The 27,290-nt window shown below is 38.2% G+C and overlaps 1 protein-coding gene across 3 annotated transcripts in view; it reads right to left on the bottom strand.

Moving 5' to 3' along the window:
• The window catches only part of COL5A2 (collagen, type V, alpha 2), a 164,434-nt gene that overhangs the window by 108,214 nt on the left and 28,930 nt on the right, over nucleotides 1–27,290 (bottom strand). The window contains exon 1 of one of the 3 annotated variants that reach the window (XM_014954600.1): nucleotides 14,988–15,084. The exons of 1 other annotated variant lie outside the window; for it this stretch is intronic. In XM_014954600.1, coding sequence (XP_014810086.1) covers nucleotides 14,988–15,060 — 73 coding nt within the window. In that variant the 5' untranslated portion in view covers nucleotides 15,061–15,084. Of the gene's footprint in view, nucleotides 1–327; nucleotides 926–14,987; nucleotides 15,085–27,290 lie in introns of those variants that run through there. One more of the 3 variants, XM_014954599.1, reaches the window with a different exon arrangement.

The raw sequence follows: 27,290 nt of genomic DNA, 5'->3' as shown, positions 1-27,290 counted from the left end.
AACTTCCCGGTGGCCCCAGCCCCAGTGGCACCTCCCGGTGTCCCATCATCATCATCATCCATCCTTCCTCCCGCTCTCCGTGCCCGCAGCCAGCGCCGCAAAACCCCAGCTTTGAAAGCCTCCTTCTCTCTTCTGGTCAGAAGCCCGAAGCGCAAGCCTCGCTGCCCCCTTCTCAGTCTATGAGAGCAAAAGTCTTGTTACTCTTCTACCCCAGAGGTTTTTCTATTCCGCTTATTAGCCACATCACACAATAAGCACACTGCATGCAAAGAGGGGGGAGTATTATATCTATATATTTTTTAGAGGGAGAGAGAGAGAAAAACTCACCACCGTCATATTCTTCCTCTTCTTGTGCCTTTATGGTTACAAATCGCCCTAATAAAGCAGCAAGGATGAAAAAAGTTCTCGTTTGTACCCAGATTGCCATCATGCCTAGTTATTAGACATGTATCCTCCCAAGCAGCAGAAAAGTGCAGAAACGTAAGGTTATTTTAGCACCATGAAGGCAGCTGGGGAGTCTTTCTGCCTTTCAGCATCAGTTCCAGGACAAAGTCTGCCGGCCCTTTTTTTCAGCACCAGCTCCAGCGCAGTCTGCTACCGCTCCTTTCAGGGGATGCAGCTTTAAATAGGAAGAATGCTGCCTCCACTTCTCTTCCTGCCCCTTTTCAGCTCGTTCAGGCTCCTAATCATCCACTCCCTGCCAAGCAACAGTCTGATTGATGGTAAATAACCGAATCAGAGCTGGCTTCACTCTTCCTTGAACTTTTCTCTGTATGAGTAAGAGTACACTTGCGGGATGTTTTCCTGCTGCCGTGCAGTGCATGTGCTGTGTCAGGACCATTTATTAAGAAAGCAAAGCACAGCTCTGTACGAAGCCGTCAGGAAGAGAAAGCTCTGCCTTTAACACTCCCAGCCCACACTTCCTGGGAATGGAGGGTATAGCCCCATTTGGAGCTGATTCCCTTATTAGGAACTTGATCCTTTCCAGCTTGCCGAGAGGAGGATTTCCTTTTCTCCCTTGATAACTGTTCCCCTGCCTGGCTGTAGCTGCACTATCAAACACTACTCCAGTCCCTCGAGAGGGGCCACAGAACTACCAAGGCAGCTCGTTTCAGGAACCTGTAAAAAAACGCCTTTCCCCCCCAAAGGGAATAATCTCTTTCTCAAATGAACTCTTTCTTGAATAATCTTTCCTCAAATGCTTAGTATTCTCTATATTTACTGTCCTGTCAGTTGGGAAGACTCTCGCAAATCTCTGGAAGATGCTCTACACTGCTAATAGCAGAATGACAATCCAAATTCCCCAGGATTCTCCACCTCTGTTCCCTGACAACTGGAAACTTACCTAAGCCCCAGCCCTTAACAATGCACCTTAATTAGCATTCTAGCATGGGCACTAAGTAAATCTCTCTTTTGTGGATCACTTGCAACTGGGAGTAGGATGCTAGATTTTTTCCTTCCTGCAGTGTTTCCATGGTCTGAGGAGCTCTATCGCTAATCGCCTCATTTGCTAAGGACTGGGGTCGCCTATACCTGCTGCAGGGAAATGCATATTCATCTGTTGGGAGGCTTTCTAGCTTTAGGCATTTCAGCTTGCAAACAATTGCATTTGAAGTGGATAAGGTGAGAAGTAAGACTCTCTGCCTGGATTTGTGCAGGCTGGCAACACTAGCCCACTCCACTTATCACAGCATGATTTAGCACCTCTCAGTGACACAATATCCTAAAGCCTGTGAACTTTTCTTCTGTTTCTACAAAAGAGCAGTGTGCCTAGAGGAGGAAAGGTAACCCAAAAAAACATACCTACTCTAGTACCAAACGCAGAGATTAACGTAAAAATATGCTGGAAAAGAACAAAATCAAAATTCCCTGCTCTCTTACACAAAGCAGTCTTGACACAGCAGTCTTAAACACATACAGGGTTTCACTGCAGGAGCGTAATACCCCACAGTCCCTGTTGCTCAAGAGTGGCAGTTATGAGAAAGAATAGAAAAATTGAAGCTATGCAAGCTGCTGCAATTTTATCTTGAAAAGCAACCATAATTGTTGGTAAGTATCAGTTGAGAAACTCTGAACTGGAAAAACAAAAGTTAACCGTCGTTAACCTGCCCAGCCATAGGTGAAATTCTGATTTGACAGGTTCATGAGTACTTGCACCGGACTGCAAGTCTCAAAAGTCATATGTTTTCCATGTCATACTTCAGCAGAACCCCAGGAAATCTCCCTTGGAAAGCTGAGGTTATGTGACACTGGCTAGAAACATCAGGTGCTAGAGATGATATATCTAGTTTAGAACCAGATCTGACCTTTGCCATTTGCACTGTTCTATACGCACACTGGTTATGAGAGAGCAGCAAACAAGAAAGCTTACAGCCATAACCCACCCCGCTGCCATTGCTAAATCATCACATAAAATTACACAATGCAAAATCACTATATACATTAGAAAAGGAAAATAACACATTTTAAAAACCACACTACACAAGGATTCCCACAGTTGCAGGTAACCTGTCGCGTACAGTATGAAGTACAGAAATATTAATATTTATAATTTAAGAGGAGAAAGGCACTGAGAATATGGACAGTGTTTTGAGTAGTGTTATATGCTACTAACTGGAGGGGATTTATATGAAATTCCTTATAATAAAGCTGACAACTGCTCAGAAAACTCTCAGCTGAAAGTCCTCCTTGCAGCCTGGGGAAAGCTACAATGAAACCACAGGGAATTCAGACTCTACCACAGAATCATAGAAATGGCCACACACTGGTAAAACTTGCCTTTATAGTTGTTGTGTCCTCAAAATTAGATAACAAGTTTTCACACTTATTTCCCTAAGTCTTAAGTCTGCAGCAGATTGGTAAATTTCTTGTGTATTCACAGCAAGAATGAGATCTACCATCATTACATCTTATAGACTGAGAAAAACATCAGAACAAGAACAGAAGGACCCCTCTACCATTTCCAGTGGAACCTTTTTCTGAGGAGTCTGAGAGATTTTGAAAGGTACTTTTTGCCCTCTCAAGTCTAGTTTCTCCTTTGGAGAGATTCCCACAGCAATACCTACAAGGTGCCTTGGTCTCACCAAAAAAATATGCCATATAACCAAAACAGATGAACAACAGAGAATACAAAATGATGTGAATTGCCTAGCTAATTAATGCCCTTACGCCTCCTTAAAAATATTTCCTTTCACCATGGTTGTGCATTTAAAGATGCTTTCAATTTTATTACAAGCACTGTAATTAGTCATTAAGTCTATCATTTTTCTTTTAAACAATTTAACTTCTAGGCCTAAGCTATTTGATAGCATCCTATTGGATACAAGTGAGAGTAATTCTTTAGTCAGTACCACTGTAAACAGAGTCAGACAAAGCAATTAAGAGTGGGCAGATAAATAATTCCAAGTATGCTCAGTGTCACCTCCCCCTCCCCCTCTCAATAGGAGAGAAACCAACATTGCATAGAATAATACTGTATATTTATGCAGCAGCTTCTCTCCAACCATTTTTCACTTTTTCCATCGTTTTCAGGATTCTGTAAGAACAGAGGAATGTGGAATTTAGCAAACTAGCCTAAGGTCATACATTCAGTAGAAGTAAAGCCAGATACAGACTTTTTGGAGCTCATTGCTCTCCTGTGCCAAGGAAAACTTATACAAGATGAAAATTCCTTGGGAGAAGAATCCAGGGCCCTGACTCCTGGAGCCAACTGCCTTCCAATGCACCTTCAACTTACTTTCCTTGGGAGAAGAATCCAGGGCCCTGACTCCTGGAGCCAACTGCCTTCCAATGCACCTTCAACCTACTCATTGTTATGCATTGTTATGCACGAACCCAAATTTACTAGACAGAACCACCGCAGGAGTGGTAGGACTGAATACTCTCTTCTTTCTCTAGTCCACCTCAGTAGAGCAATAGATCTGGAAACACAGGACACAAACCCAGTCTCTACTAGCAGGAGACCCTTTGAAACTGGGACGGTCTTGGCTACCAATTTGTGGCTGATTTCTGATTCCCAGGAGATGAAAAAGTCATAACATAATTAAAAGATAATTTTTCTAATGCTTCACACTGGAGCAACCAGAGGCTTTCAAGTTTGAAGGATCTTTATATCAAATGAGGGAAAACAACAAAACAAGAGCAAAATCTTCACACAAAAGCAGTGCATGACCTTTTATGATACGCTTTAAAAAGTCTTCATGAAACAACAGCTGTCCTCAAAGCTAGGACAATTCTAGAAACCTCAAGATACAGTACTCTGAAAAATGTAACTAAATTCACCCTAATATCCAGTCTGTTGATATCCATTCCTGTGTTTTAGCCAACATGTAGGGACTGTACGTTACCTGACCTAAAAATTGCACACGATATTCAAAGTTACTCAAAATTCAAAGAGCTTTTTGAGAGACAGATGAAGCTGGGGAATACTATTAGGTAATTGTGAAGACTTAGAAATATAGTAAAACATAATTCACAGGCTTACACCTTTCAAAATCTCCAAATTGGGCCAGAAAATACAAACAATTATTAGCTTAGGATGCTTCAGAGAAAGTGTACATATAGTCATTGATAGTCCAATATGCATGAAGGTCTCTCTCCAATAGAGTTTAATGACCTTTCACACTGTTACATACAGCGTGACAGTGCTCCTGTTTTAAAGTAATTTGTACCAAGCTGACAAAAAATGCCTTCATATAAAGGACCAAACTATCTACTACAAATAAGATGCTGGACCAGCCTTCTAGCAGCAATAGGAAATCAGTGGAATCATGGAAACTGATAACAAGCTGTACTTGAATTCAAAAAGTATCTGTTCAAAAACAAGCAAGATTTTCAAAAGCAGTGTGGTTTCACCAAAGTGAGTTTAAGTCAATCTGAGAGTTTCTATCAAATTTTATGCAGGCAGTTAAATCCATGGTAAGTGCTGTTTCAAATTTCTACCTTATATAAGTTCTTCAATCACACATTTATCTTAAAAAAAAAGGCAGTAAAGTGACATACCACATTTTTAACTCACAAGAATATAGTCCACATAAAATGTTTTATTTCTTAGAATTAACCATTAAAATGAACATGACTAAATAATCTGAGAGAAAAATAGCTCTTTTCCTTTGAAGTGTGCTCACTTTGCACTTTTAAGACCCCTTACTGATTTATACAGGTCTTTCACATAGTAAAAGGACAGAAAATTCTGTTAAGAAACTGTAATAGGCAACTGCAAAAACTGGCAAGAATATAAAGACTAATGTGATAGTACTTTTAAATCAGATCTTAAATGGACTAGATTCCAAACTGTATCATGTCAAAATCCTAATCTTCCTGCTGAGAAATCCACCAAAATCTAGGATAAGCTAGAAATTTAAACAATGCTACATCAGTAAGGTTACTGCCCATTTGCAAGAGAATTTTCGCATCAACCTTTGGGCAGGAAGGTTTAAAAAATGAAATGAAGTCCTTATAGAGAAAAGGGAGGAAACATATCTTTCTTGGTTACACTCAAACTTTGTAATGTTGTTTCAGTTAGTTTTAATTTGAGGAAACAGGATGATACGTATCTTTTAAACTGCTAGTGTGGGGTCTTGGATTATGTCAGTCACTGTAAATCTGCTTTTGCTATGGGCAATTCCAAACCAAATTAGCACAATAAGGTTACTAGCACTGGCAGCCTTTCCTTCAGAATGCTTCAATTAAATTAAACTCAACATTGGTCTTAACAAAAAATCAAGAATAATTAGGGAAAGTCTTGCATGAAGTCCTTCTATAAATTATATTTATTCTTTACCTAGAACAGGAAAGACAGCATGGTTATTTCATTGTTCATTACAAATTTATTGTCAAGATAGTTTTAATCCACCTAAGAACTTAAAGTGATTAAAAGGAAACATAAAAGGATCACAGCAAGCTACCCATTTAAATAGCAAGGCCAAACACTAATCTGTAATTCAAATAGGCCCAAACGGATGAGAGGCCTCCACTTTTTTTTTTTTTAATATTAAATTCCTTTACCTTGGGACCCTAAGATAGTTCACTTTTTACTTTTGCATTGATTGAAGGTCGATGAAAAGTAAAGTCCTATCCAACAAGCAGATTCACATCTCTAATCATTTTCTGACCCAAAGAATCAGTGAAACTAATGGAACTGTAAATGGAATTTTGCTGAAAGTTCATTTTCAACTCTCAATTTTTTGGAATAGGCTTGCTATAAGCTGTATTGAGGCTCAGGGTTACTTAATCACCGTCTCAAAGCTTTATCCACAGTTTTAAAAGAATACTACATCATTTCTTTTATACTCATTTCACTGGCATCCCTTTATTTAAAAATCCATGTCTAAGACTATGTGGAACTATTTTATCATATTGTCACAGATATCAGACCACTGAACTGTGCTTTAACATGGTCACTGTAGCCCCAAGGACACAATTCCCCCTTTGCTAACGTGCCATTGTGCCCTAGTACAACATATCACATCTAGGAAACAAAATACTCTGTCATTTAGAGTTTAAATTGTGTTAATTAAGAGAATGATTAAAATCTTATGTATTTATTTTATCAGTTGTTTTGGTGTCTGTTTTTTTTAAAGCATTGATTTTCAGCCTTACAGTTAATTCTGTGGAATATCCAAAGCTGACAGAGTCATTTGAGTAGGGCCTGGGGAATACAGCATTTAAGCCTGTAGCAAAATTCTTACCAATCATAACAAGAGCAAGAAGTTCAGGACGCAGCCTTACATACCACATTGCTCCCAAGTTACATCTTATTTCCTAGTAAAACAAAAATGTGAAAAAACCTACACACACTATGTGCCAATTAAGAGTTGGCCTACGGATTTGAATTGAGAATGGCTAAAAGCAGCAGCAGCGCTCCAGGAGGGCCTTTAGAATCACCAGGCTACTCACAGTATATCTATGCTAAAATTAATCTTATAGGGGAAAAAAAAATATATATATAATGTTCCAAGGAAAGCTGGTTACTGATCAAGCTGTACAGACTAAGTTGCCAAATAAGATAAACCTTAAGGTAACCAAAGGTACTGGAATTCATCTGTTAGCTTAAACATGAGACATTTTCAGCAGTTGCTCTCGGCCTCAGCCTGCTGGCTGCCAGGGAGCGATGGGGGAACCACGCTGGGTGGTCTGCAGAAGGGAGTCTCTTGAGCAGGTGAGGCACTGTGCAAGCCAAAAGTGGAGATGGGTCCAAGGAGAATTTCCCTTCTCAGGAGCGAAACACTGGGGGGAAAGGGCCACTAAACCAAAGAATTCCACCCGCCGCCGCCCCCCAAAACCATATGCATTACTACATCCATGTGAAACAAAGTGCCTGTGACTTTACACACACTATAAAGTAGGACTGAAAGGATCCATTTACACAGGATATTGTTTCCCATGTAAAAAAAACCCTTAGCAGATGTTTAGTGAATGCTTGCTATAATGTCATACATGAAATCTACATTTGCCAGAAAATCTCCATTTTTAATCATTCTGGTTTTGTCCTGGATAGTCAAAGAATATTTCATTTTAGTTACCCTCTAAAATTGGAAAAGCCCACAGCTCCAATGACAAAAGGAATTTAGCTTGCTCAGATTATCTTACTGGAATTGCTCAACTTATTGTAAGGTAATCTTCTTTAAATACATTATTTAGTATCTTTTAATTAATATTTTGTAAGAACAAGAAGAAAGAAACAGGTTTAATAATTTTGGGGCAGGTATCCTCAGTCCCATATCAGAGCAATAGACACCATGGTGAAAGATCGGCCCTGTTGAAGTTAGCAGCAGTAGTTCCCCTACTGAATTCACATTTTCCCTCGGGATGGATGTTTCACACTTTCTAACAATCTTTTCATCACACTGTTTGATTAACTAAGGAAGTTAATACATAAACAGACCTCTCTACTTGGAGCATCGAGCATAACACCCTTCTGAAAAGTGCCAGTGGCAGCAGCAGCAGCCACATCCAATCTGTTGTTCCAAAAATAAAGAAACTATGGTTCAAACCCTCAGCACAAGCACACATCCTTACTACCTTGGTGTCCCTGGACATCTTTTTCTATACCACTCTGTGCCTCCTGAGCACTCAAAAGATTGAGAATGTAGAATCATGCAATTTTTTTGACAGGAGGAGCAAAACCAGACCAATAAAAGAAAATATACGTACACCTCATAGGTATATCAGCAGCCCTAGCAAGTCAAGTCATAGCTCCTTCAGGTATTTTTAAGCCTTTCTTTTCCACGTGCAACTTGATTTCTTTTGTACTAAGTGTGGTCTTTCTCTGCACATACAGAATCTGGAGCACTTCCCTTGACACCCTTGACCAACTGCACAGGCCAGTGGCAAATGGTGACGGGCAGCTTGCACTTGCCCCACCATGAGAGGTCTAAAAGATAAACATCTGCCAGGAATAATGTAGATGGGGTTTATGCTGCTTTAAAGGATGGGAATATTCTAGATGACCTTTTAGGTTCTTTCCAGTATTATTTTTCTTCCAGCAGGAAAATGTGATTTATATACTGATTATATTAGCTCTCAAAAGTGAGTCCTCTTCCAGAAAATAGGATCCACTTCTATCAGACAATAAGAAGTGATAAATGGAAAACCAGGGAATGAATAAAACCTGATTTGAAAGCATTTTTTAAAAGTCATGAAAAAGGAAACCTTGTAAATTTTTTAGTATTTTCCTTGTTGACATGGAAAATGTTAACATTTCTCTTTCAAGAGAAAAGCTTCTCTTCCAAGAGGAAGAAGGAAAAAATTGTGTCAACATTGACTGAATTATGGATGATTAATAGAAGAAAGGGGAAGAGTAACAACAGTAGAAGGAAATAACAGAGGAAAAGGAGCGAGAAAGGAATCAGCATTTGTGCAAGACAAGGACATAAGACTTGAATTTATGTATCACACTCGCACAAAGCTAATACAAGAAAAATTCTGTCTAAGAGAACTATAATTCCTGAGCTATGGGGGTTGGTGTCACTATTGGAACTGTAAGCCCAGGACAACGTTAGAGAAATGTCAGTACAGTTGCCTGGTTACTTATGGTAGATTCAAATACAGAATGCAAAACAGATTTAATAAGGAGAAGGGTTCATTCTGCCTCTTTACTTTTCCATTTCCTTTCCATGCTGTCTTCCTTCCAAAATCTTATAGCTTTTATGAGCTTTATTGCACTAGGATTTGAATACATGTGTGGAGCACATTTTCCCACTGCCTTTAAAGATTAAGTGCTAATTGAAAACATAGTTTACTCAGAAACAATCGATCAAGTTTACATTTAATTTTTGCCGTGAAAAACACGTTAACTGAGCCTTTTTAAAAATTTTATTTCAGAACCCTTCATGAGGTAGGCTTATTTGCAAAGCTATGGCCCATCAGCAAGTGGATTTTCCATCTGTTAATGGGCTGAAACGTTGGTTTATGGGCTGGTTCAGGGGGAATACATACCCTCCGCAGTCACTGGCATGTTTTACTCTGCATCAACTGATTGCTTTCATGATGTATTTCAGGAAAACAGTCTTACCCCTCAGATGAGCCTCAGACATTTTTTAATAAAATAGTCATTAATTCTTAAAGATCATTTTACATTTCCTCAGTAGCATAACTTATTTGTTTCTCTCAGATCCCTATATCCTAATATTCCCAGGGTAGGCAAAAACTTATAAACAGCTCCTTGCATCTCCAGTTACTTACACCATTTCTGACAGCAGCTAAAGTACTTAAACTTGGTGGCACTGCAGCACACGAACACAACCTCACCTTCTAACCCTTTACTCAGCAATGGGTTGGTTTAAAATAGACAGAGATAAATAGCCACAGTGGGTGACTGGCCCTCTCTTTTTCCCCTCAGCTGTTTGATACCAGGGAAAGATTCAGAGTTTTGTTAGAAATCAAGTGTTTTTTAAAGGATTTATATTTGAATACTTTAAAAGTACCATACATTGTCATATATACTCTCCTCCAACTCTCCCAGGACATTCATTGACATTTGCAGTAGTTCAGCACATAAATCAAGTCTAATCACCGCTACAGAGAGCGAAGCCCACACAGACTTAGCTGCCCTCAGCTGTTTGATACCAGGGAAAGATTCAGAGTTTTGTTAGAAATCAAGTGTTTTTTAAAGGATTTATATTTGAATACTTTAAAAGTACCATACATTGTCATATATACTCTCCTCCAACTCTCCCAGGACATTCATTGACATTTGCAGTAGTTCAGCACATAAATCAAGTCTAATCACCGCTACAGAGAGCGAAGCCCACACAGACTTAGCTGTGCATAAAAAAGCCTGAGACAAAACATGGGCAAAACCCACAGATCTCTTTCCCTGTGCCTATTTCCATCACGTTTTCCATATAGAACCCTGGACCAAATCTCCAGTCACGCAGAATGACACCCAGCAGCACTGTGTCCCACAGCAGGCTGGTGAGCAGACTCCATCCACCTGAACCTCCTGCAGCTCAGCAAGAGACACAGCCCCGGCGCTACAGGCTGCTCTGCAGGTATGCAATAGAAATTCATATTTTTAACACTTTCTGTGCCCATTTTATTCCCTCTCCACTACTATATAGTTCTAATTATCACATATGTTCAAACTCTATTGGACTAAGTTTCATTCACTTAATCCAAGCAAAAACATATTCACAAAACCTAAGTATAGGTATGAGCTAATAGCAACTTGCATTTCTTGTCATCATGCTTGTTGGTTAGAGACATCTCATATATTTTGATTATGGTATTCCTAACAATCTTTCAGGTTACTTTCAAAAGGATTATTTGGCTTTGCTTATTCAATGTGACATCATGATATTGTCTCTTAAATACATCCCCAATGACATATTAATTAAGAGGCCTAAATACCTGATGTTCCACAGATCTTAGGATACCAGGAAGAAAACGGTTGATTGTAATTGACTATTTTTATGCTTATATTTAAACATCTCTCACAGTGGGTAGAAAACACAGATGAAAATGCTGTTTCAACTTATGCCATATATTTCCAGCATTCAACACACTGCAATGATTCTCCCATGAAGAGCAAAGTTTAAATTGCATTAATGGTATTTTCAAGCAGGATGGAACAGACTTTTGCTTAGTGTTAATAGAAACTTATCTTTTGCAACTGGAATACAAGCTTTAAATCTCTGCTATTATTTCAAATACACATATAAAGCTTGCTATAGAAAATGTGGCAATTCATACACACTTTTAGTGAAGGTGAAAGGATTTTCCAGATTTTGTATCTGTTTCTTGCAACTATTTTAGCATTATACCCAAGAATAAAAGACTGCCATGAAATCCTAGCCCTATTCTATTGAGATTAAAAGAAAATGTTTAATATAAAATCTTGACCTCATTTATTTGCATTCAAGAAGTCTGTGACAATGTACCTCTGAAGAGAAAGCAAACACTTACATGTCAGTGGTGAAGTCCTGCCATGAATTAGACATTGACCCCAGACCTATCTTGTAACACTCTCCTAGGAATAGTTGTCAAAACTGTCGCAAGCCCCACTGAAGCCAGTAGGGCTCCATGCAGATGTTGACTCAAGGATGTGGCAAAGTCTTTAAAAGTCACCTGCACTTAGTCAAATATTCCTAGGGCTTGGACGTTCTCCAGGCCTTCCTTAGTTTACTTAATATATCGTCTCTTTTTCTTTTTTTAGCCTTTTTGAAATCTTAGATTCAGGCTTGTACACAGGTTATTCTGAATAATCTTGTAAGAGTACTCTAACATACAGAACATAGAGAGAAGGAGAGGGGAGGGAAAAAATAGTTGCTCCTAACCTCTCCTCAGTGCCATAGACTTTTAAGTACACTATTTACACCCTCGTAAGAGAATTTTTAAGCCCCTGAAAAAAACCCTCTCAAACTGTGTAGTAAAACCTTTTCAGGGAGGGTGGGACCTACCGATCCCAGAGGGCTTGTTGCACTGCAGCTTCAGTATCAGTACTAGGAGAAACTTAGCCCACCGACCTGCTAAAGTGTCTCCCTGAAAATGATTTGCACCATGGTTGAAGGCAAACAACCTGCATGTCAACAGTGAAAGAAACAAACCCAGATTCTGTGGACAAAAAAATAGGGCAGATGGAGCCCTTTACATTCTCCGTAACCACAGACTGAGGTTATGAGACCACAGTACACTGTTGTTATGATAATCTTGTAACAGCTATATGAATGTTTGTTGTTAAACCTAAAATAAAGAATTCTAAAAGCCCGCCATCTTACATTTAGGCAACAAAAGACCATCACAAGATCAAGCTGAACTTAACAGACACATAGACTAGAGAAAGTACTTAGTTAGGGTGGCACACAGATGAACAAAGAACAGGTCTGTATTAACAGGAATACAGCTGAATCCTGCACTTTTTACAGGATCGACAGTATCTGAACTCCAAAAAAAAAAACCCAAAAACCAAAACAACCAACCATTACCCAAAGTTATACTACATAGGAATACATGGGAAAGAAAAGAACAAATATGTAATTTAGAATTATTCCTTTATTTTCATGAAGTTGGATCATTTTCAACATTTTCACTGGTATACTCTTTCAGTGGTTATTGTAATGCTTTTGAAACTCTAGATATCATGTATTGTACCCAAAGGACCATTAGTTTCTACAACAGTGGATGTTTCAGTAAAATCCTTCAATCCATCTAAAGACTGTTTGCAATTGTTTATTTCCAAGCTTTATTTAGTGCCACATTTTCATAGCCAGATTCAAGCAAGCATTAAGTGCCCTTTCCGAACACAGAGGTCAGCAAAGGTCAGAAAAGTCAAAGACAAATATTGCTTTTCTAATAATGGTGTGAAATGATTCAAAGAAACAGCAAAAACAATCACTTTAAGTGATAATGAAACTTAAGTCTCTGATACTTACCAGCCTCCATAGAAATAATTCTCCCCTGTCTATGAGAAGGACATTCCATAAATAGTTCTGTCTTCCGTTCACTCACATTTAGGCAGGGGCTACTGGCAGTCTTTGGTCCTATAGCTTGGCTTGTCTACAATATTCCTACCTAAGCATACAGGTGCCCAATACTCATTTTGTCAAGCAAGATCTCAATGGTTTTTTCCGATTTTTATTGGAAAGTCAATTTATCCATATTATCGAGGACAGACATAATTAGAATTTAATATTCTTCTGCTTCTTTAGTAAACATCATGACCTACACCCGGCCTATGAAACGTAATCCTTCTGCCAAGTTATCTCTGTTGGTCCTGGAATTCTCAAAATTAACCTACTTCCTCCACCTCTGAAAGCAAAATTTATGCCTAAGGCACTTCAGTAATTTATCATTTGTCATTTTGCAAGCTAGCTCAAAGTTCCCAGTGAATACCTTTTCATATCCTTGTAGTACTGTTGCAGTATCCCTTTAAAAGCAAATGTATTTTTAAATTAAGAGTTAGAAAAGGTTCATATAAATATTACTTTTTCATATTTGAAGTGAAGAATGCAGAACCTCTGCGAAATGGGTTGGTGTTATAGTTTTGTGTAGGGAGGGTTTAAATAGTTAACTGAGATGGATATTTTTGTAAGAAAACCAGCTGTGTGCCAGGGTTGGAAAATTCAGTCACTAGCGTTCAAACAAAAAACATAAAATAATTTGAAATCCCACGGTCATCAATGCACCTGTGTAAGTCTCATTAAACTTCATAGACATTACACACATTTGTTGAGGGCAAAACACACTCTCCTACAGCTGCAGCCTCTTCTTGAATGACTGCTCATTTTCATGGCTTTTTATGACTGTAGGCCAGATTACATTTTAAAATGGCAAAAAGTGTAGTATGTTTCAGCAGACTAATCAACTTTTTTGGCTTTGGGCTCATGTTAGCTTGAGGCTTAGCTCCGGGTATGAGATATGGAGCTGCAGACAGCTGTGGCTCAGAACGTCACAGCTCCTCCAGTTGTCTACACACTGCTGGGGGACAGTGAGGGACTCAGGCTGGCGGTTTCACATGTGCCAGTTTGAAGGAGGGTGCATCTGAGTGGCTCAGCCTCTTCCTCTCTGAGCATTCCCTCTTGCTCTGAAAGAGGGGATGTGGGCACGAGCATAGCTGCTCTCCTGTCTGCACCTAGTGATGAAATCCAGGAAGGGCTCACGCATAAGGGGTTGGAGACACAATCAATCCCTTGTTTGGCAGATGTTCCATAGGATTCATTTTTTACCTCTTACTAGGGTTTCAAAGGCATCGTTTCAAATTGCTATGAAAGCTGCTAGGGGTTTCATAGCAGGACAGGGCTAGGACAGAGCCAAGCAGAGAACAAGGGGAACCATGACTAGCTCCTCTGTGCAGCCCTAGGAATTGATCACAGGCTGATCTCAGACACCCCCCCAAGGCTGGAATACCCAGGAATCAATAATCCATCTCCTGACAGTCCACCCTGCGCCACTGCCTACCCACATCATACATTACATATTCAGCCATAATATTTCTGTTCACATTCCTTTGCCACCTGCCCCATCTCACAGTATTTGAACGTTTGCCAAAAGTGAGCTATATCGTTACTTTGTAAAGGAAATTGGTGCTGAATGTGGGGGTATTGCTTTTTTATACCATTTATTAGCAATATGGTAAAGTTACTTAATATAATCCCAGGTGACATTAAGTCATGCCTAAATTTTCTGTCAAAGTGAAACATGCTGACGAAGATAATTATTTCTGTGAATGAGAGATGTGTTCCATTTTATGAACTAGGCAGCTGACAGGATCTGCGGGGTTATGAGAGTGTAAGGACAGCTTAGTAACTTTAATGAATAGCAATTAACATTTGTCTTTTCTCTAGTGAGCAATCTGGTATCATGCAATAATAGTTTGAAAGTCATCGCTTGAATAGAAAATTCCATTTCAGAACTTTGTGCTAATTTGTTATTTCTGCAAATGTATAAATTGAATCCCACGACGTTTTGTTTAACAACACACAAGATGCAAGCAAAGAGATGGTGTGTACCCACAAAGCACCTGCTGTCCGTATTTGCCATACACATACCTTGTGTTCCACCGTGTACCTCCCTTTCAACCTCCACTCTCCATCCACTCCTTTCCAGCTGCATCCTTCCCATTCTGGCTTGCAGCAATGGTGGCAGCTAAAAAGAGAGGCAGAAAAGCATCCTGATTTCTGGCAAATCAGGCACTAATGAATACTGCAGTTGCTAAAGGAGGCTGGGGCAGAGAAACACAACTACCCAACTTTGCTGGGGGGAATTCTAAGCTGTGATTTTTATTTCTAGAACTAATGCTGTACAAATGACTTCAACTTGTATTCCGTGCCAGATGGGGATGCATGGTAAAATACCAGGGAAATTGCAGGACATGGGTTAATGTCCTGGCTAAGACGATCTGAGCATAAGGCATGTATGAGTGAACACACATGTGTAAGATTCCACCTTGGAGGTGTGCAGGAGAAGGGCTAAGGGAAAGAGAGAATGGAGGCACTTGCCTCCCTTGTGAATGCACCTGGACCAGCCCAGAGCCAAGACTTACTGCTCCAAAGACAGCTGCCCTGTGCAGGCTAAGCTCAAGTACCCAGCTTGGGGCATTCAAAGGCCTCCACATTCCAAGGAAGACAATTCCGGCTGGGTTAGAAGAGGTGAGAAACATGAAATAAATCACCCTGCTTTAGCATCCCATCTTCTTCAAGCAACAGACCTGCCTCAGGCGTCCCTTCTCCATCAGACAGCCACTCATTCTCTTCCTTTCCCCTCATTCTCTTCCTTTCCCCTTCAGGCCACCCCACAGCAGCCTGCTGTCTCCTCTACGTAGGCCTACTTCCATGCATCCCTTACCAAATGCATGACTCACTTCACAGTGGTGTCCCCAAAGCTGCTTTTATTTCACAGCTTTGTAATTCTTTCTCAGATGTTAATCTATTTGCTCCTCCCTTCTTCTCCTCCTCCCTTTTTCCCATAAAACTTAAAAAATCTGTTTTCCCAGCAAGGCTTATGAAATAATAAAGCTAGCAAAGAGATCGTGAGCTAAGGCATTTTGGAACCAAAGAAATCATACCTTTTCAAAAATTAACTTCCTGTATAACTTCTTAAACTTCTTAAACATTAATATTATTTTTTTTTGTCTCTTAACCAAGTTGCCCAGAAAATACAGAGGGAGGTTGGAAATCCAGCATTATGCTAAGCAGAATCTCACTTTGCCCTGAATAAGGAGGTTAGTACAGCTGCACAGTCATCTACCAGGAATCCCTCTTGATGGAGTATAAAAGCTGCTGTTTTATTCAAAAAATCCCCACTGCATTTGTAAGTTCTAATACGAGGTTCATGTGACATGCAGGAGTGCAGAACTGATTTGGGGAATGCTCAAATTTACTTAATAACTGAAAGGAGGACTCAAAGAAAGTAATTTCTATGAAAACTTTTTTTAAGAGTGTTGAGGTTTTATTTAGTTGAATAGAAACTTAATATCATCCTAGACTAGTTGTAACTTTTCCCAGGTTTTGGCCATAGAAAGTGAAATTACATCAGCAAACCAATCCCTGATGAGTAGGATGAGTCACATTTCAGTCTGTTTTCACTTAATTAGAATTTTTTTTTTTTTTTTTACATTTATGAGGTTTAGAAAAAACAACAGAGACAGCCATTGCAACTGGAAAATTATTAAAAGGCAAAATGTGAAGAGGTTCTGACTCACTGGCTAGGTATTCCCGACTTCAAGAAAGCTCGGAAGAAATAATGGTACTTTTTGTCATTTGCAGAAATAATGACACAAGCCTTGTGAAAGGATGTCCAATATATTTATCAGATTAAATGCATGGGCTAGTACTTGAACAGAAAAGGAATAATTTTTAATTAACCTGGTAGATATATGTTATGTGAAAAGAAAAAGTGAGGAACAGCAAAAATCAGAGAAAAAGCAAACAAGAGAAACAGAAAACTACAGCCTGCTTTCCATTTTGCAATTGGCTTTTATTACCATCCAGTGGAGATGGTTCCAGAGTAAAGCAACATGGTTTAAAATGCAAGATAGTAATAACGACTAAAAATGAGACTTCAAAGCTTTTTAATCTTTGAAGGATGTGCAAAAGATAATATAAAAATAATATTTTTTGAAAGCAGCTGAAGTAATTGCAAACCTGTTGCCTTGATCATTTTCCTTCAAAAAGTAAAAGTAATCTTATTTTTAAAATTCAACTGCCTCCAGATGAACATGTCACTCGGAGATGCATCCTGTCACCTCAAAACCCATCACACAGTAGCTGCTGCTGAACTGAGGGGTTCCCATGGGTATTTCAAGCATATGAAGTCAACCGAAGTGACTTGACATAAAGATTACATTGCTTAAATACAGGATTATGTACAACTGCCAAAGTTGAAAGAAAACACAATTTATGTGGACACTCCTTGTGCTTGGTCACACTCCTTTAAATATGTATTTTAAAGACGTCCTATTTCCCTCCAAGTTCAGGAGTGTTGGGAAGGTTTTGGGGATAAAATAATACTGTGTTTGGGGCACAGTACGGTTCCACCTACCCAAATTACTTTTGAAAATATTTACATATCTGGGCCAACCTATAACTTGCTTTATAATACGGTACAATAAGATTAATTCCATGCAACAGTATTTATTCCTTAATTACTTTAATGCCTAATTTTCATGTTTTGACACCTGTGCCTTGGGTCTAGGATAAAACTGTTTCAGCTTCTCCTAATGCACATACATACACACATAAATCAGTAGAACAGTCTGGAAAACAGGCAAGGATTTCTGCTAAGCTGATGCACACTAAAAAGTCCAGCTTTCTGACGCAAAAGTCCAATGCTTTTTCATTGATTTTTTTTGTCCTTAATAAATCAGTAGAACAGTCTGGAAAACAGGCAAGGATTTCTGCTAAGCTGATGCACACTAAAAAGTCCAGCTTTCCAACGCAAAAGTCCAATGCTTTTTCATTGATTTTTTTTGTCCTTCCTAGAAGTCTCAACCCAACCCCATGCAGTGAACCTGTATTCACATTTCAGTTTAACACATACCCACATCCTGAAACACTGCAGTTAAATAAGCTTATTAGGACACAGGCAGGGGAAAGGGACCAAAAGATAGCAGAGTCTCACATTGGTTTAGACAAGAAAGGAAGACACTGAAAGAGGAAAATCCTGACCAAAACTGAAATCAATAGCAATGGCTTTGTTATTGCAATAGTTTCACCAAATGTTACGGCATATACTCACCAAAAGAACGTACAAACGTTTAGCCTCCTAACCAGGATTTACAGTCTACATACTTTTTATTTCTATACTGTATTGTTTTAATCTACTCTTACCTCCTCCTCTCTTTACCTCCCTACTAAACTGAAATCAATAGCAATGGCTTTGTTATGGCAATAGTTTCACCAAATGGCATATACTCACCAAAAGAACATACAAACGTTTAGCCTCCTAACCAGGATTTACAGTCTACATACTTTTTATTTCTATACTGTATTGTTTTAATCTACTCTTACCTCCTCCTCTCTTTACCTCCCTACTGCATTTTCTCTCTCCAAAGAGACTTTGATCATAATTTCCAGAGAAAAGTAAGACTGTGGGGAGAAAGGGCCACACTTCACTACAGAGAGTACAGTAAATGCACTGTGAACGTCAAGTTTGCTACAAGTGCTGCATTTTCTCTCTCCAAAGAGACTTTGATAATAATTTCCAGAGAAAAGTAAGACTGGGGGAGAAAGGGCCACACTTCACTGCAGAGAGTACAGTAAATGCACTTGTGAACGTCAAGTTTGCAACAAGTGATCTTTTTTTCTTTTTTCTTTTTTTTTTTTATTTCAAAAAGGAAGACGAGTCTGAAATGCCTGTCTTGCATCCCCTTTCTCAATACTGCTCTCCTGGAAGAAGAGTATTGCATCAGTAGAGAAAACCAGCGAACAAATGCAGTGATTTAAATCACACTTCATTCCTTACATTTGTGTGGGGCCTAGAACTAGTCACGTTACTCATTTTGGGGGCAATTTCCACACAAAAGCTTTGTCCCAGCAATTTCATGACCTTGAATCCATTCGTGTCTGAAAATTCCAAGAACAGTACTGTGTTGCTATCAATCCGTGTAGACTAGTCAGCCACCAAATTTGTAGTACAGAAAACTCAGACACACATTAGCAAAGATGTATTTCTCTCTCCTCTTGATCCTGCTTCAGTTTTGATAATATGGTTCAGTATTACAACATGTGGATAATCTACCTAAGACACTACTTCTCTTTCTTGAAAAATATGTAATGGATTCTTAATGCATAGTATTTGTACTTACTTTTATATTATTTTTTTATTTTAAAAACATTTTTCAATAGATTACCTTCTTTTTCCCCAATACCACTATTAATTATTCTTAAACAGACCACGACTTCAATCTGCCTTATTTTTTAACCTGGAAAGCCAATTTGGCTTTTCTAGTGCTTTAGCTTCTGATCTTAAAATGAATGTGATTTATACCCATCACTGATTAGGTCACAGACCTACGCTTCCAAGGAAAACTTTGTCTAAGAGAAACAGGTTGGAGAAATTTGACCGTCTGATGGAATTTCTTCCCACCTATGTTTGTAGAAGAGATGCCTTTTCAAATTTGTAGCCATGCATAATAAAAGGAAGCAGCCGTGTGCAGGACACTCTAAATGATTAAATATTCTGCTTCCACAGCAGACAGCAGGTTGATCCTCCAACCGTAGTGGAGCAGTTGCCAGGCATTCACAGGACTTAAACCATGTCATTTAAGACATGGCTTGGGGCCAAGGCAAACCTGCCTGCTTCCATCCTCAGGAGTGACAGCTGTATTTTCACCTCAGGGAAAGAAGAAACTCCCTATTACACTTACTGTTAGATGGGTTGCCAAAAATTTGACCATACAGCTAGCGAGACGTGGAACACCACAAGACTAAGGAGAACCAGGTAATTAAATGAATCAGGAATGACTCAACTTCCTTGCTCCTTGTGAAGTATTTTAAAATTTCTTAACCTTCAGCTGTGCATACTAGTGTCTGCATAGCCAGCATTTTACTTCAGCAAAGCTGGGGGAGGGAGAGGGACTGGGGTACATTTTTTATGACTGTTCTCACAGACTTCAGAATGGCCATGCTAGTTTAATTAAAGATGAGTATCTCATAGATCACATTGGGACACCAAGAAGGATAGAGTTCAAAAGTTGAAAACCATTATTTGTAGTTCCGGCAACTTTTTCCCAGGAACTAGCTATAAACATTTAAATGCCATTCTAAGTCATTAAATGTAGTAATAAATGGGAACTAAAGAAATTAAGATAAAAATCCAAACTCCTGTTAGTTCAGCTATTGGTACAACTACAGTGTAAGCATCTCTACATAATTACAGTACAAGGAATAGAAGCACTATTCAGTATCAGAACACCAGGATTTTATTTTGGGTTGTCCTGTGCATTCAGTACACCTTGGCAGGTCACTAACTATGTCTTAGTTTGCACAGTATTGAAAAAAAAAAAATAATGATGGCATATTGAAAAAATCATTGAGTAGATCTTTTGAGGAGTGCTCCTTTTTAAAATTTTTAAATCATTTATATGGAGTAGGATTTCACAAGGAAAATAAGAATCAAGTGTTGATATCTCTCTGAAACACCATGCACTGGGGTTCCTTCTTCCCTGCTAACTCTGAATTTCTGAGGCACGCCATTCATGCTGACACTCTGCAGCCAAAAGAGTTTTCAAGTTAATTTTCACTCTTCATGAATTCAGTTGCTTCCAAACCACAACCTGAACTGATCAATCTCATCTTGTTTATTTTTAAGTAGCATCTAACTTCAAGTGCTTCTTTCAACTTGGAGATGTCTGTTCGGCCCTAGTAGTTAACATTTAAAGCTTGTGCACAAACTAGTTTAAAAGAGCATATTGTTCCACCACAGGCTGGAACAATAAATCAAAGAGAAAATATCCTCTACTGCTGTAAATTTCTAGACAGACAGAAAGTTGAATTCCTTCTACTCAGGCAAAGTAAAAATTAGAATTTCCAGATGTTCTACAAAAAAGTACCCCAAATCCCCAGACTTCTGAACTTTCATTTTGCAAAATCCAAAGACACTTACTCTAAATCTTTCTGGAGCTCATGAAGGTATCTGAATCACTGACAGTCTACCAGGGACTCGCAGGCTGGAAAGAAGTCCAGGATCCTTAAACAGCAGCAGCATAAATTAGTAGTTACATGGTAGAACAGTTTGAAGACATCCTTATCCCCGCAGACAAAATAAGGAAATGCATATGATAAAATATTTTTTAATTGCATCCAAATTGAGAGCATGTAAACATTACTAATGCTTTTAGCAGTCATTTCTAATCCAGCTGCAAGGGTTTGAAATTAACAGAGTAGGCATGTGGGGCTGCCACCAAACAGCAATTAAAAGAAAACAGACTGCAAAGGAACTGTGAGGGTCTGACGAAAAACTCACAGAGTTGGCTGCAAAGCATCTTATGATGCTATCAGTTGTGTTTAAAGAAACTAAAAAAGCATCCAAGGAAAACACAAGAATGATGAATTTAACCATTGAGCTTTTTGGAAGGGTGGGGTTTTTAGTAGGTTTTTGTTGTTGCTTTTTTACTATAAATATCTAATCTAATGCCAGCTTGAACTATATTTCTCTCCTACTGCTTAAAATTTTTTCCAATGTCCAAGTTACCACTGTCATATGTCTGCTCTGCAAAAGGAAGAAAAGTAAGGCTATATACTTAGCCACCAGTAAGGCAGTAAAAAAAAAATAAAATATATATATTTAAAAATCCTGAAGCTTAGAATACCGTCCATACTGTAGAGGCAACTGTAAAAACAGATCAGCAAAGCAATAGACCTATTTAGGTGTCTTAAATAGAGTCTGTTCCTTTCTTATCTCTCCAAGTTCTGCAAAGCAAATATGGAGGAAATGAAACTGGGTTTCCCCTTATTTATTTTCCAAATAATTTTACAAAGTTGCCTTTTAACTCATTGAACAAAATAAAATTCAAAAAGAATACTTTGAAAATTCCACTGTACACTCATAGTCTATTAATAAACATTCTCCATTTAGTCCAGTCTTGAAGTAATATCAAGAAAGTTTGAAACAGAGGGGAAAAAGAGAAAAAAAAATGGCAGCTAGAAAGTACCTTGTGCCAACTGCAGAATCGGAGGCAAGTCATATGGAAATTCACAGTAATTCACCAACATCTCAATATTCCTTTTTGAAAAAAAAAAAAAAACCCAACAAAAAACAAAAGACAAAAAAACAGTAGTTCTACATAGCAACTGGAGAATGGTAATCAGTCAGTAATTCCCCAACATCTCAAAATTCCTTTTTGAAAAAAAAAAAAAAACCCAACAAAAAACAAAAGACAAAAAAACAGTAGTTCTACATAGCAACTGGAGAATGGTAATCAGTACAACCACTTTATATGTCCAAGTTTCCCACTTAAGCAAGATACTTCCTCTGGTGCAGAATCAAAAATTGTTGAATAGCTATAAATCACATCATGATGCTTCTTCATTTGTATTCCAGAAAATTAGACCAAACTAGTTCATCTGGGTCATACAGATTTTCTTTCTACCTCAGGAAATGTTTTTTCTAATTGCAACCCTATTTAAGACATAACAAAATTGACTTCACAGTTCAGATTTAAATGCTCTATTTTGGGGGTACCACAGTTTCCTGGGAAATCTGGCTGCCCTGAGTTCTTAAGATGAAGCTCAAAGACAGTCGCAAGTGAACAATTAGACATTTTCATTTCAGGGTACAAAAAAAAAAAAAAAAAATCCATTCTCGAGTTCCATATGTTTTTACAATGACATGGATTAGCAGTTTTCATTCCCCAAAATAGTTGCATCCGTCATCATTTATGTTCCTACCAAAGCAGTCTGGTATTTCAGAGTGGTTATGCTTCTCCACAACTATGTCCAAGTGAAGGAACTGAAGAAGAAACAGATGAGGGATGGAGAACTATGGTTTGAATATTTGAAAGTGGCCCCAATTATAAAGGCACAGAGCCTTCTGAAAAATAGCTCTCTTTTTCCACTTTTCTGGGAAAGCAAAGCTCATTCATTTTGCTCTATTTACTATGTTTTCAAGAATCAATGCAATTGGTGCTTTTTAAAATCTACTTTCCATCTTAGAAATATCAATTTCTAAGATTCATAAATCTGCTTTATAACTTGATATAATCAAAAAAAAGAATAAATTGGAACAGGTACTTTTGTATGCTAGTTGATTTTAAAAGTGCATGCAAAATTTTAAACTGGGCTTGGAAGTCGTATTCCACAGCCTAATTAATGTAATACCTTTGCTAAGCAAAAATGGGCAAAATGCAAATCTCATACACATCTTTAAAAAGCAAATTAAATGGACATTCAAAGCTATCATAGGCAATTATTGCATTTATGCACCAGCTCTAACTTTACTTGTAAATATTTTCAACTAGGAAACAAATTATTTATTCTGCATTCCAGTCTTTTCATTTGCCTTTTCTGAGGCTACTCTAGAAGCCTAATACTTCAGGCTTTTCTGTAATTACTGTGAGATGTTTATGGGTATTTCACATATCAACTTATTTCTCCTCACTCTTTTCAACGTCTCATTTAAAAAAAAAAAAAAAAGCTTTTTGCAGAATAACACACACAGACACAAAAAAAATATATATATTTTAATTACTCAACCTCCTAGAGAACCTCACAGTAACTGTTGTGGCTAATTACCAGTGCCAATAAAATAAAATGACACTACAATTATTTGTTTCAAGCTCTCTTTTGAAAACAACCTCCTATATTTGGGCATTAATGAATTCATACTATCTTGCCCAGCTACCCTGAAGAGCTTGGTGCAGTAATGAGGGATATGTTTGTCTAGAGGAGACAACGAAAACCCCTTGTTTTTTCCCAAACATTGTTACTGCATTTGGAAGATTGTATTTTACCCCCTATGAAAACATCTTTGCTCTCCAAGATGAAATACCACTAGTGCCACTGAAATAAGTGGAGTTACCAATCTGCAAAATCAGCACGAGCAAGAAAATTTGGTCTGTTAGGGCCAAATGTTTCACATTAAACATACAATTGCTGGCATAAAATCTAATGTCTCTCATGTTTATTTCCCTTAAGAAAGGGGCAGGATGTGACTCAACAGAATGCACAAGTCATTTAACGGTGCTTCAAAGTGCTTGTTATTTCTAGTTTGAGTCTAAAAAGCATTTGAGGAGTGAACTAAGAATGGGTCTTAATTAAGGTATTAATAGTACCTTCCCTGGCAGTATAATCAGTGGCAGTAAAATGTTAAAATTTGGTCCACTAAAAACTCTCTCCATTGCTTAAAAAAATATGCTGTACATCTTCAGTACTCATGGACCTGTTGCCATTTCTTGGTGCTAAGAGTCAAACTTCTATTCAGCAAAGGCTGAATTCTGCACAAACCTGTTTCCAAGCCCATCCTCCTGCAAGCCCTGCCTTTCGACAGAGACAAATATGCCAAAACGTTTGAGCAATGCTATTCTCAAAACCATTGCATTTCCTAAATATAGATCATTCTAAACTTAGCACATCACAAACATGTCCAAAACTGCAACTCAGAGTTAATTATGTGATAATATAGAATATGACAGAAAAATTAGCAAATATGACACAGCATGTCCACAGTTTCTCAGAAGAAATAATATGAATATGAAGAAACAACCCTGTCTGCTTCAAATTGCAATGGATCAATCATTCTGTGATAATTTTAAGAGCCTTGAATGTGGAGACTGCCATGCTGCTTCTGATGCAGTTCTGCTAAGAGTGATCCATCAATGGTAGCACAGAAAGATGGATTTGGGGGTCTGGGAGAGCAGACCCCGTGTTTTCTGTCCCACAATCAGGATTAGCTACATAAGCTACATACTAAAAAAAGTCCTCTAAGCTGAGGATGAGATCAATCACAGAACACTCTACACACCAGACTTGTTCTCACAAACGTTCTCAGGATTTCCAGTATTAAAATTATGAATTAAAAGAAGTACAAAGATTGTTTCCTGGCAATCCACAGATTTTGAATTTCACATGGTGTGCTGGTCACTATGAGAACAACAGGACAATTCTTGTCCTGTGGTTTGCACAGCATCTGTCTACTAAGCTCAGTTACATGGTGAGTAGCTGCAGCATAATTGCAGAGATGCAGAATAGTTATTAGCACCATTTAAATTAAATTAGGGGATACGAAAAAAAAAAAAGTGAGTATCCTTTTCACTATGCAACCTTTTTACTCTGATGTTTGAGTTTTTTGGTTTAGAAATACTGTAATTTTAGCATTGCTTCAGATAATGACTGCCTTTCACATGCATCTGACTACCAGTTATAGGATTCCAGACAAGGCTAGCTGCTGCTGGCCAGATGATTCATGATCAGCCATCAAGTTTTCCACTGTAAAAAATAAACACTGTCGCCAGGCGCAAGAGGGTGGGAAGACACACATGTTAAAGTGTTAAAAGGAGAAGTAGTAACAAAGAATTGCAAATTTTAAGCTTTTTACAGTAAGCTTGAGGCCTATACGCAACCGTGGAGTCTGTGTAATTCAGCAGATAATGCCCGCCATCGAAATATTTACCTTCACTGCAAAACAGAAACCAGCAAACTGACTGAATTTTGAAGGTCAAATGAATTTTTAAAGGTATGCTCTTAAATGCATTTGCTCTTTTTATTTTAAAAAAGCCACCCACCTTGTCCACACCAGCTTGTCTTTACAGTTCTCATAACCCTGCACAAGATTACTTTACTTAGATTTTCTAAGTTATAGATACTATTTTCTCTAACTTTCTTAAAATAAAAGTGAGCATGTTTAGGTACTTAAACAAAACAATTCTGGGGAGACAAGGGGATTCAAATGAAATGTAAATATTTGGTAGGCTTCTAATTCAAATGTAATCCACTTCCCCAATGACTGAAAGTTAAATTGTAGGATGTCTACATAGATGATATATGGTTTCAAAATTATTTTCTAGTGAACACGTGTTATTAGTACATAAACTGTCATAACTATCCATCAAAAGATGCCCTGGAGGCTGAAACATACTTTAAAGTTGTCTCTCTGAATTAGGACGAGTAAATTAGCAGCTTGATCTACACCTGTCCATACTGAGTCTGTTCTCAGAAAAGATAAATTTTACTTTTAACCATTATCAATGTGACATATCTCATGAGTATAGCCAATTAAAAATAAAAAATAAAAAAAATCTGAGGCCTACCCATCTTGACAGAATCCCTTTAAAACTCATTTTGCTAATACACTGCCAAATCAAAATCTTCCATTTACAAAACTCATTCACTCTGCACACATATATGAACTCTACACATACGTATTTATACACACGCATATAAATATGTATATACTGAATGAAGTATCAGGGCAGCATACCCTAACAAGGAAACAGTTACAACCTCCTGATCCCTTAAATGTGCCTACGACTGCAACAGCTTGAGCAGTCACAAAATGCCACTTCTGCAGCAAAGACCATCACCGTGCTACTCATCATTTACAGAAGTGCTCGCTGCTCACCCTGTGATTTCCATGACAAGAATAATTGTTCAAATGGAGTTCCTGGGAATCTGAGGAATCAATCAATCACCCAAACGAGGAAAGCAGAAGACCCATTGCACCAGTTAGTGCCATCATCTACCAAAATACTGTAGTATACAACTCCCTAGACATTCATTGTATGTCCCTACCCATAATTTCAAATTTTAATTCCATTAATTTTCTGCTAAGACCCTAATTCACAGTCTGTTATACCTCACAAAGTCTGAAGATTAAAACTGATAAATTTTAGCATGAGTTTTTTCTTCATACTTTTACCCTGTCGCTTAGAAGATTGCCCTTGTGTGTTCTTTCCTTCCCTTCACCACAAAATTAAGTTTCCAAATGTAAATTCAATCTTTGTTTTCTTCCCACTGATTTTACTAAGCATTCAGAATATAAACCATTCACCCAATAGGCTGATCTTCGACCCCATTACAAGACTTACAGTTTCTCCAGATTTGTTGATGAAATGCTGCAATATTTTGTTTATCAGCAATATGATAAAATATAGAAAAGGGCAGAGTCTCTTTTTTGTTCTCCAAATAAATTATCATTGGTTCTTGGGAAAGGAAGCTTGCAAATACAAATCCCAGGAAAATTCCTTTTGCTCACTTTCCTCCAGGAGTAGCTAAAGGTGTACAAATATAGGAGTGGCAAATTCCAGAAGAACTTCAAATAGATTATTCTATTTAATCACATTTATCATAAGATGGTACTAATCCTTCCTTGCGGCCACATATTTTAAAGCTATATTTGGATACTGAGAAGTGCAGGCA

Source organism: Calidris pugnax, unplaced genomic scaffold (assembly GCF_001431845.1).
Source record: "Calidris pugnax isolate Ruff unplaced genomic scaffold, ASM143184v1 scaffold103, whole genome shotgun sequence".
Classification (NCBI taxonomy): domain Eukaryota; kingdom Metazoa; phylum Chordata; class Aves; order Charadriiformes; family Scolopacidae; genus Calidris; species Calidris pugnax.
The sequence above is the reverse complement of the archived record's forward strand: the minus strand, read 5'-3'. Positions and strand labels throughout refer to the sequence as shown.